The following is a 12,092-nucleotide window of genomic DNA, read 5'->3' on the forward strand; positions in this document are numbered from 1 at the left end:
AGGCTAGTAAATAAAACTGCAGGCTAGTAATGTTGGTGGGCTTATTTACAAGGCTGATTAGATTATGATGGGAGATTCCAAGCTATAAGGAAGGAAACACATGCACATCCACAATGGCCTGGGCCTATCCATCCATTGCCTGCATAAATCTCCCCCACATGAGAAACCAGCACATTACACAAACACATCACAGCACCTGCAGACACACCTGGGAAAAGGCTATAATATATATTACAGAAAAGTTAGTCCAAACAGTCCGGGCTACACCTCACCTGATCTTTGCCATGATCCCCCACTACAACAAAGAGTGTCCTGTGCCGCTCAGCCACTCCATTCTCGATCAGTATCCGAATGCGATTATCCACTTTCTTGCGCTGCATGTTCAGCAGACAATCCTGTAGAGATCACAGCAACTCAGTTCATTGACTCCCAAGCACTTAAGATGGCGATAACAGTTCACGGCCAAATGACAACGATTTTTCATCCAAAGATTTTATTTCTCAGCCTTACTGCAGGAATACTACCCACTCAGCAACTCAAAGAAGCTCTCTCTTACCCTTACTTCTGGAATGTTTTCCGAATCAGTAAATTAAAGGCAGCCGCCGGCGAGATCACATCACTCCAGTGCTGAAGGAGTTGCACTGGTTACCAGTTGTTTTCCGGGCCAAATTCAAGGTGTTGGTTTTGACCTTTAAAACCCTATATGGTTCCGGCCCAGCCTATCTTAAGGAGCGCCTCCAGCAGCACCAAACAGGCCGCTTAACAAGATCAGACTCGGATGGCCTTCTCTCTGTCCCATCAGCCAGGACAGCTAGACTGGTGGGGACGAGGGAGAGGGCCTTTTCTGTAGTGGCCCCCACTCTGTGGAACTCCCTCCCTAGGGAACTCCGTCATGCCCCCTCTTTAATGAGCTTCCGTCGTGCATTAAAAACGTGGCTGTTCAGGCAGGCATTTGGGGTGGATTAGGGTATTTTAGAAAATGTTTCTATTGTAGAATTTTATTGTTTTGTTGTATGTTGTACATCGCCCAGAGTGGCTGGGTGACCAGCCAGATGGGCGATTAATAAATTAAATAATAAAATAAAAATAATAAATAATACAAGTTCCAGTGCAACCCTATGCACGTTTCCACAAATGAAAGTTCCATTGTGTCTAATGGGGCTTACTCCCTAGTGAGCGTGTTTAGGATTGCAGCCTTAGACTCATCACCCCACAGGAACATCACACAAGCAAATGTTGCAGGCATTATCATGACAGGGGCAGCAAGCAACAAAGTTTTAGGCGCCAGCCTTATTTCGGAGCAAGGAAGGAGGGAAATTTCAGATATCTAGGTATAGATGTCTCCAGCATTGTAGCAACCAGAAGCCTTAGAATCTTCCATGGGTACAACTGTGATCTTTTAATGGTCTTTGCAGATGCCAAGAAAATGGACAGGAACAGAAGCTAGCATGAAACACTAGAAACTGTAGTGAATCGAGGCTATTTGGGCCTTTCCCAGTGAAAGCACCAATAGTGCCTTCCTCATGAGAAGGCACGACTCTGTTGCACTATGATCCGAATCATGTTTACTTAGAAGAAAGCTTCAATAAGTTCAACGGGACTTATTCCCCAGTAGGTGTGCTCAGGACTTAGCCCAGAGATTGTAGCCCTCCAGGTGTTTTGGCCTACAACTTCCATCAGCCCTAGCCAACATAGGTAATGGTGAGGGATGCTGTAAAGAACAATATTGTTTAGGAACCTGGAATGTTAGATCAATGAATCAAGGTAAGCTGAAGGTGGTCAAACATGAGATGGCAAGATTGAACATCGGCATCTTGGGAATCAGCGAACTAAAATGGACAGGAATGGGCGAATTTAATTCAGGTGACCATCATATCTACTATTGTGGCCAAGTATCCCTTAGAAGAAATGGAGTAGCACTCATAGTCAACAAAAGGGTGGGAAAAGCAGTACTGGGGTACAATCTCAAAAACGACAGAATGATCTCAGTACGAATCCAAGGCAAACCATTCAACATCCCAGTAATTCAAGTCTATGCCCCAACCACTGATGCCGAAGAAGCTGAGGTTGATCGGTTCTATGAAGACCTACAACACCTTCTAGAACTAACACCCAAAAAAGATGTCCTCTTCATCATAGGGGACTGGAATGCTAAAGTAGGAAGTCAAGAAATCACCGGGATAACAGGCAGGCATGGCCTTGGTGTACAAAATGAAGCAGGACAAAAGCTAATAGAGTTTTGCCAAGAGAACACGCTGATCATAGCAAACACTCTTTTCCAACAGCACAAGAGACGACTCTACACATGGACATCACCAGACGGTCAATATCGAAATCAGATTGATTATGTCCTTTGAAGCCAAAGATGGAGAAGCTCCATACAGTCAGTAAAAACAAGACGTGGAGCTGACTGTGGCTCAGATCATGAGCTGCTTCTTGCAAAATTTCGGCTTAAATTGAAGAACGTAGGGAAAACCACTAAACCATTCAGGTATGACCTAAATCATATCCCTTATGAATATACAGTGGAGGTGAGGAATAGATTTCAGGGATTAGACCTGATAGACAGAGTGCCTGAGGAACTATGGACAGAGGTCCGTAACATTGTTCAGGAGGCAGCAACGAAATCCATCCCAAAGAAAAAGAAATGCAAGAAAGCAAAGTGGCTGTCTGATGAGGCTTTACAAGTAGCTGAGGAAAGAAGGGAAGCGAAAAGCAAGGGAGAAAGGGGAAGATATATCCAACTGAATGCAGAGTTCCAGAGAATAGCAAGGAGAGACAAGAAGGCCTTCTTAAATGAACAATGCAAGGAAATCGAGGAAAACAACAGAATGGGAAAGACTAGAGATCTCTTCAAGAAAATTGGAGATCTCAAGGGAACGTTTTGTGCAAAGACGGGCATGATAAAGGACAAAGAAGGCAGGGACCTCTCAGAAGCAGATGAGATTAAGAAGAGGTGGAAAGAATACACAGAAGAACTATACAGGAAAGATCTTAATGTCCTTGATAGCCATGATAGTAATGTCCTTGATAGCCATGATAGTGCGGTCACTGAACTTGAGCCAGACATCCTAGAGAGTGAAGTCAAGTGGGCCTTAGGAAGCATTAGTAACAACAAAGCTAGCGGAGATGACAGTATTCCAGCTGACCTATTTAAAATCCTAAAAGATGATGCTGTTAAAGTGCTGCATTCAATATGCCAACAAATTTGGAACACTCAGCAATGGCTGCAAGACTGGAAAAGGTCAGTTTACATTCCAATTCCAAAGAAGGGCAACGCCAAAGAGTGTTCAAACTACTGCACAATTGCGCTCATTTCACATGCCAGCAAGGTGATGCTCAAAATCCTACAAGCTAGGCTTCAGCAGTACGCGAACCGAGAACTACCGGAAGTACAAGCTGGGTTTCGAAGAGGCAGAGGAACTAGAGATCAAATCGCCAACATTTGCTGCATCATGGAGAAAGCAAGAGAATTCCAGAAAAACGTCTATTTCTGCTTCATTGACTACGCTAAAGACTTTGATTGTGTGGATCACAACAAACTGTGACAAATTCTGAAAGAGATGGGAGTACCAGACCACCTTACCTGTCTCCTGAGAAACCTGTACGAGGGTCAAGAAGCAACAGTAAGAACCGGACATGGAACAACCGAGTGGTTCAAAATTGGGAAAGGAGTACAACAAGGCTGCATATTGTCACCCTGCTTATTTAACTTATATGCAGAGTACATCATGAGAAATGCCGGGTTGGATGAATCACAGGTCGGAATTAAGATTGCTGGGAGAATTATCAACAACCTCCGATATGCAGACGATACCACCCTGATGGCAGAAAGTGAAAAGGATCTAAAGAGCCTCTTGTTGAGGGTGAAAGAGGAGAGTGCAAAAGCTGGTTTGAAACTCAACATTAAAAAAACGAAGATCATGGCATCTGGCCCCATCACTTCCTGGCATATAGAAGGGGAAGAAATGGAAGCAGTGACAGATTTTACTTTCTTGGGCTCCAAGATCACCGCAGACGGTGACTGTAGCCATGAAATTAAAAGACGCTTGCTCCTTGGGAGGAAAGCTATGGCAAACCTAGACAGCATAGTAAGAAGCAGAGACATCACCTTGCCGACAAAGGTCTGTCTAATCAAAGCTATGGTTTTCCCAATAGTACTGTATGGCTGTGAGAGCTGGACTATATGGAAGGCTGAGCGCCGAAGAATTGATGCTTTCGAACTGTGGTGCTGGACAAGACTCTTACGAGTCCCCTGGACTGCAAGGAGGTCAAATCAGTCCATCCTAAAGGAAATCAACCCTGACTGCTCATTGGAAGGACAGATACTGAAGCTGAAGCTGAAATATTTTGGCCACCTAATGCGAAGAGAAAACTCTCTGGAAAAGACCCTGATGCTGGGAAAGACTGAAGGCAAAAGGAGAAGGGGACGGCAGAGGATGAGATGGCTAGATAGCATCACCGATGCAATGAATATGGACTTGAGCATGCTCCGGGAGAGTGCGCAGGACAGGAAGGCCTGGCGTGCTATGGTCCATGGGGTCACGAAGAGTCGGACACGACTGAACGATTGAACAACAACAACAAAGTCACAATCACAAATTAATGCATTCAACAAGTTCTAGGGCAGGTATCAACTCCAAAAATTTAACCCCATTCTAGACCATCCTACACCTCAATGCAGAAACAAAACGATGTCAGATCTTCTGAACATGTGGTCATTTTTAGATACTTTCTAAGACTGCTGCTCATTAACCTCAATACAAATACAAACGAAAGTATGAGAGTGACTTCAGATTTTTTGGTAAACAACATTCTAAACTTTTGAATCTAAAGGTTACTTTTTCTTTAAGAATGTAAGAATTGGCCTTCTATTACGCTGGAAGCGTAACTCAATGCATATCTACTCAGAATTAAGTCCTACTACATTCAATGGGAGTTGCCCCAAAGTAAGCATGTAGGACTTCAGTCTGAGTCTCTTACACACAAATTCTGTTCCAGTATACCATATTCCTTCCTATACACTTTTCTCCTGAAAGAAATTCCACTGATTTCAGTGGGAACTTACTCTCAAGTGCACAGGATTACAGCATCAATGTCATGAAGGAAAAAGAATCAACACTTTAAGTTTGTGTCACAGCAAGTGCCTCTGCCTTCCTGGAATTTACTGTATTCTTAAAGGCTTCACTCCACTTCTCTCAAAAATAAATCAAGATATATTTTATAAACAATCATAAATGCAGTTACAAAACCAAACAGCAAAATCACTTAGAATAAAAGTCGCACACACTAAAATTCAGGTTAAGTGTCCTTACGCTCACTGCCTACGATTCTCACTTTGATAATGGGATCGTGAGTAGGGCTACAATCGTAAACCCATTTACCAAGAAATCTACTTCTGAGCAGACCCGCATTAAGACTACACTGCAAGCGCGGGCAAAACATAAATTTTTAAAATGGGGCAAATGGGTAAGTTGAGAGCGGAAAATGTTTACAGGTATTGGGAGAGAATCTTTCTAGGAAATTTCTACTCATGGGGTGGGGAGCAATTAAGAAAGACAAGCAACAGCAAAAGGCCTCCAAAGCTTAAGCTACGATTCATAGAATCATAGAATAGTAGGGTTGGAAGGGGCCTACAAGGCCATCGAGTCCAACCCCCTGCTCAATGCAGGAATCCAAGTCAGAGCATCCCTGACAAATGGCTGTCCAGCCTCGTCTTGAAATAAATGTTTCTACACACACTTATTTAGGAGCGAGTCCTATTGCACACAGCGGGGCTTTCATCCGAGTAAACATGCACAGGATCGGGGACTGCGTATCTCCCCAACGCCTACGGCTGAAAAATCTCCACACTCAGCCGCCAAGCCCTAACTCTTTCCTTACCTTTTCCGCTCCGTTCCTTCTAGATCCGGGCTACAAGCGAAGATGTCAGTTAGCACCGTCTTTCGACTCGGGTTCAGGACCAGTTTCCCACGTGCCAAACCATGTGGGCTGCGCAGCAGAGAGGAAGGACCCTGCCTATCTGCCTACGAGGACGCCTTCCCGAGAGAGGGGCGGCGGGGAGGCGCGGGGCGGAAAGCGCCGGCTACGCTGGGATCTGGCCAACTACACGCGGTGGGGCGGCCCCCGGGAACGGAGAAGGGTCCGCCTCGGGGGACGAAAGCATCTCAGCCAGGGGGCCTTCCTCGCCGGCGCGCTGCCTTCGGCCGAAGAGTCTCCCGCAGGAAGGGGAGGAGCTGCAGGCAGAGGCCGCTCTTCCTGCTCGAGAGCCCGCTGGGTCGGAGGCGGCGGTGCGGCGAAGACGACTCGCCTGGGCTGCGCGGCGGGCGCGCTCTTCGCGGCGCGGCTCTGCTGTTTACGCAGACATGGCCGCTCATGGGCTGTGTCCGGCGTTCGGCTCACTTGTGCCATTCGTGTCAGCGGGTCTGCTCTAAGTCGGACTGGCGTTCATGGAAGATGGGGCTGTCAATGACTGCGAGCCTTGATGGCTCTATGCGCCTTCTTCTAGTATCGGAGGCAGTATGCCTATGTACCCGAGTTGCTAAGGAACTTGAGTGGAGGGTGCTAGCGCGCTCATGTCCTGTTTGCGGGTTTCCCATGGGCAGCCAGCTGGTCACCGCATTAACAGACCGCTGGACGAGATGGACCCGTGACCTGATCCAGCATTCATTTTATGTTCTTAACATTGGCTGCAAGCCACCCTGTCTAGCAAGGCTTATGCCCAGGTAACTGCATTTACGGTTGCTCCTCTGTGCTGAATTCAGTAGGACTTCTCTACCAAATAGCCACACAGCACAAGCCTGCTGTAACCTACCAATGGAACTGTATACCAATTTGGAAGTGAGCCCATTTAGTTTCAGATCAGACTATAGTCTTTTGTTTCTTACCCATTTCAGTGGTTCAAAGCACTGCCTATGCATTCTATCTAATCCTTCCAACAATCCTGTGAAGTACACCGTAATTATGATTGCCACAACACAAATGGGAGGTTAATTTAGGCTGCAATCCTATGCCAAGTTTCCTGGGAGTAAGCTCTATTGAACTCAATGGGACTTGCTTTCCATGAAGATGTGCATAGGATTGTGCTGTAAGCAAATCTTGACATATGTAAAATCACCTCATAAGATCATGGCTGAGATTTGATGCCAGCGTTTATCATCAAAGTAAGTCAATATACCCAGTCACAGGATTCCAATCTTACTGCTGATTTGCAACTTTTGGAATTACAGGGTGAGCAGAAGTTACCTTATAATTATGTCAGCACCTTTCCTGTGTACAAGTGAACAATGATTAGACCTCTCATATTTTATAGAAGTGTGGGACAGAGATTAACAGTGCAAACCTATACTTGTCTCACGAAGTTCAATGAGGTCTACCCCAGGTGTGTACAGGACTGCAGCCCAATCTACCTGTGAAAACTGATATAGGGACACAGGCAAAGAAACACAGCATCATGGAAATGCGAATTTCATATTGACAAAAATCAGACCAAACAAACTGAAACTTAAAACTAGAGAAGATGGAGGTGTTCCTGGTCGGTAGAGACAGATGGGGAACGGGTTTCAGCTACTTTTAGATGAGGTTGCACTGCCCTTGAAAAATCAGGTTTGTGGGTAAGCCTAGATTCACTTCTATACCTGGATGTCCAGGTTTCAGCTGCAGCCAGTACTTTCTCAACTGAAACTGGTGCACCAACTATGCCCATTCCTAAAGGTAGTTGATCTGGCCATTATGACATAGGCCTTTCATAGAATAGTATAGAATAGTAGGGTTGGAAGGGGCCTACAAGGCCATCGAGTCCAACCCCCTGCTCAATGCAGGAATCCAAGTCAGAGCATCCCTGACAAATGGCTGTCCAGCCTCGTCTTGAAGGCCTCCAGTGTGGGAGAGCCCACCACCTCCCCAGGTAATTGGTTCCATTGCCGTATTGCTCTGACACTCAGGAAGTTTTTCCTGATGTTCAGTCGGAATCTGGCTTCCTGTAACTTGAGCCCATTATTCCGTGTCCTGCACTCTGGGATGATCAAGAAGAGATCCTGGCCTTCTTCTCTGTGACAACCTTTCAAGTACTTGAAGAGTGCTATCATATCTCCCCTCAGTCTTCTCTTCTCAAGGCTAAACATGCCCAGTTCTTTCAGTCTCTCTTCATAGGGCTTTGTTTCCAGTCCCCTGATCATCTTTGTTGCCCTCCTTTGAACCCTCTCCAGCTTGTCTGCATCCTTCTTAAAGTGTGGTGCCCAGAACTGGACACAGTACTCCAGATGAGGCCTAACCAGTGCTGAGTAGAGGGGAACTAGTACTTCCCGGGATTTGGAAGCTATGCTTCTATGAATGCAGCCCAAAATAGCATTTGCCTTTTTTGCAGCCACATCACATTGTTGGCTCATATTCAGCTTGTGATCGACGACAATTCCAAGATCCTTCTCGCTCCTAGTGTGGTTGAGCCACGTATCCCCCATCTTGTAACTGTGCATTTGTTTTCTTTTTCCTAGGTGCAGAACTTGGCATTTGTCCCTATTAAATGCCATTCTGTTGTTTTCTGCCCAGCACTCCAGTCTATCCAGATCACTTTGAATTTTGTTTCTGTCTTCCAAAGTATTAGCTATCCCTCCCAATTTTGTGTCATCTGCAAATTTGATCAGCATTCCCTGCACCTCCTCCTCCAAGTCATTAATAAAAATATTGAAGAGCACTGGGCCCAGGACTGAGCCCTGTGGTACCCCACTCGTTACCTCTCCCCAGCTTGAGAAGGTCCCACTGATAAGCACTCTTTGAGTCCGATTCTGTAGCCAACTGTGGATCCACTGGATCGTTGTTTCATCTAGCCCACTTTGAGCTAGTTTGCTCATCAGGATATCATGGGGCACTTTGTCGAAAGCTTTGCTGAAGTCGAGGTATATGATGTCTACAGCATTCCCACGGTCTACAAGGGAGGTGACTTGATCAAAAAATGAGATCAGATTTGTCTGGCAGGACTTGTTTTTGACAAATCCATGTTGGCTTCGAGTAATCACGGCATTGTTGTCAAGGTGCTTCCAGATGGATTGCTTTATGATCTGCTCCAGAATTTTCCCAGGGATTGATGTCAGACTGACTGGTCTGTAGTTCCCAGGTTCCTCCTTTTTACCCTTTTTGAAGATAGGGACAACGTTAGCCCTCCTCCAGTCATCTGGCACTTCCCCGGTCCTCCATGATTTCTCAAAGAGAATAGACAGCGGTTCTGAGAGTTCTTCTGCCAGTTCCTTTATGACTCTAGGATGCAGTTCATCTGGCCCTGGAGATTTGAACTCATTCAAAGTAATGAGGTGTTCCTTGACCATATGCCTGTCGATCTCAAGCTGCAATCCTGCCCCTTCAGCCTGGACTTTGCCTTTGCCAGGGGGGTCATAGACCCTCTTTTGCGAGAAGACTGAGCCAAAGTAGGAATTGAGCACCTCTGCCTTTTCTTGGTCATCTGTTATCATTTTGCCATCCTTATTTAATAGCTGAACAACCATTTCTTTCCTCTGCCTTTTACTATGCACGTAGCTGAAGAAAGCCTTTTTGTTGTTTTTAGCATCCCTCGCTAACCTCACCTCGTTCTCCGCTTTAGCCTTCCTGACGCCATCCCTGCAATTCTGTGCTACCTGCCTGTACTCTTCCTTTGTTACTTGGCCTTCTTTCCACTTCCTATATGTGTCCTTTTTTGTTTTCAGGTCATCCCTAAGCTTTTTGTGAAGCCACATTGGCTTCTTCTGTTGTCTTCCACCTTTTCTTCTTGTTGGAATTGTTTGTGATTGTGCCTTGAGAATTTCCTTTTTTAAAAGTTCCCACCCATCTTGGACTCCTTTTCTCGCTAGCATCGCTTGCCATGGGACCTTACTGATCATTGTTCTGAGTTTATTAAAATCAGCTTTCCTAAAATCCAGGGTACGTGTTTGAGTACACTCGGCTTTCGCTTCCCTTAGAACCAAGAACTCAAGTACAACATGGTCGCTTTCCCCCAGAGTTCCTGTAACTGCTACTTTATCCACTAAGTCATCTCTGTTGGTTAGGATCAAGTCAAGGATAGCCGATCCTCTAGTTCCTTCCTCTACTTTCTGTAGGAGGAAGTTATCCGCCACACAAGTCAGGAATTTCCTGGAGGGGCCATGTTTTGCAGAATTTGTCTCCCAACAAATATCGGGGCAATTGAAGTCCCCCATTACTACTACATCATGCTTCCTTAAAACATTGGCTATTTGCTTTTCAAAAGTTTCATCCTTGTCTTCTCCTTGATTGGGTGGCCGGTAGTAGACTCCGACCACCAGGTTCCTTTTATTCTTTGCTCCATTTATTTCAACCCAGATGCTCTCGATGGGGCTACCAAGCTCCTCCTCCTGTATTTCTGTGCAGAGATATGTATTTTTCACATACAGTGCAACCCCGCCTCCCTTTCTGTTCCTCCTGTTCTTTTTGAACAAGTTATATCTTTCAACTGCTGTATTCCAGTCATGAGAGTCATCCCACCAAGTCTCAGTTATACCTATCAAGTCATAATTTCCCTCCTGTATTAAGAGTTCAAGTTCGTTCTGTTTGTTTCCCATACTCTGGGCATTAGTATATAGACATCGAAGACCATGTGCTTCATAGTCTGGCTTTCTTCCTACCTGTGTCTGAAGACTATTATTGGGCGCTATCAGAGCTGTTCTCTCCATTGCAGTGCATGTGCCTACATCCATTGTTACCCCCAACATTACATCTCCCTTCCCCGTAGGATTCAGTTTAAAGCCCTCCTGATGAAGTTCTTCATGCTGTGGCCAAACACATTCTTCCCAGCCTTTGTGAGGTGCAACCCATCCCTAGCCAACAGCCCATCTTCCAGGAAGTATAGCCCGTGGTCCCAGAATCCAAATCTCTCTCGTCGGCACCACCTTCGTAGCCAGTCATTCACCCGGAGTATTTTTCGTTCCCTTTCTATCCCTCTTCTAACTACTGGAAGGATGGATGAGAAAACTATCTGGGCCCCAATAATCAGAACTTTGAAAACTATCTTTGAAAACTTTGTTACATCTCATTTGGATTACTGCCTCTCTTTATGTGGAACTGCCTTTGAAGAACATTCAGAAATGTCAGCTGGTTCAGAAGTACACAGCCACTGTTGATTGGGGCTCGTTACAGGGAGTATGAGTCCTAGATTACAAGCTACAGTGGCTGCCAGTCCACTGCCAAGGACAATTCAAAGTTCTGATTATCCCCTATAAAGTACTAAACAGCTTAGAACCAGGTTACCTGAACGACCAACTTCTCCCATACGAATCTGCTTAATGTTGAAGAACGGAAGGGCCATGCTGGATCAGACCAAGTGTCCATCTAGCCCAGGATTCTGTTCACATAGTGGCCAACCAGCTGCCCATAGGAAACCCACAAGCAGGACATTAATGCAATAGCACTCTCCTACCCATGTTCCCCAGCAACTTGTGTACATAGGCATAGTGCCTCTGGTACTGGAGGTAGCATATAGCCTTCAGAACTAGTAGCCATTGATAGCCTTCTCCTTCATGAATTGTCCAATCCCCTTTTAAAGCCATCCAAATTGGTGGCCATCACTACCTCCTGTGGAAGTGAATTCCAGTTTTAACTATGTGCTGCGTGAAGCAATACGTTATCTGTCCTGGATCGCTCACCAATCAGCTTCATGAGATGACCCTGGGTTCTAGTACTAGGAGAGAGGAAGGAAAGTGTCTCCTTATCCACTTTCTCCACACCATGCATAATCTTGTACACCTCTATCATGTCCCTGCTTACTCACCTTTTTTCTAAGCTAAACAATCTCAGCTATAACCTTTCCTCATAGGGGAGTTGCTCCAGCCCCTTGATCATTTTAGTTGCCCTTTTCTGCACTTTTTCCAGCTCTACAATACATTTTTAGGTGCAGTGAGCAGAACTATACACAGTATTCCAAGTGTGGTCACACCATAGATTTCTAAAAGGGGAGTACGATCTTCCCCTTCATGGATCACTGCCTTGTTGTGGCGAAGGGGCTTGCGTAACTCAGTGAAGCCATAAACTATGCTGTGCAGGGCCACCCAAGACGGACAGGTCATGGCAGAAAGTTCTGACAAAATCTGGTC

At 45.6% G+C, this 12,092-nt stretch overlaps 1 protein-coding gene across 1 annotated transcript in view; it reads right to left on the reverse strand.

Moving 5' to 3' along the window:
• The window catches only part of NAT10 (N-acetyltransferase 10), a 47,513-nt gene extending 41,549 nt beyond the window's left edge, over positions 1 to 5,964 (reverse strand). The window contains exons 1-2 of the mRNA XM_084851666.1: positions 5,884 to 5,964; positions 273 to 395 (exon numbers count right to left, since the gene is read on the reverse strand). Coding sequence (XP_084707792.1) covers positions 273 to 380 — 108 coding nt within the window. The 5' untranslated portion in view covers positions 381 to 395; positions 5,884 to 5,964. The remainder of the gene's footprint in view (positions 1 to 272; positions 396 to 5,883) is intronic.
• Between the last annotated feature and the right edge of the window lie 6,128 nt (positions 5,965 to 12,092).

Source organism: Heloderma suspectum, chromosome 1 (assembly GCF_057233095.1).
Source record: "Heloderma suspectum isolate Gila_16-S chromosome 1, 16-S_ref, whole genome shotgun sequence".
Lineage (NCBI taxonomy): Eukaryota > Metazoa > Chordata > Lepidosauria > Squamata > Helodermatidae > Heloderma > Heloderma suspectum.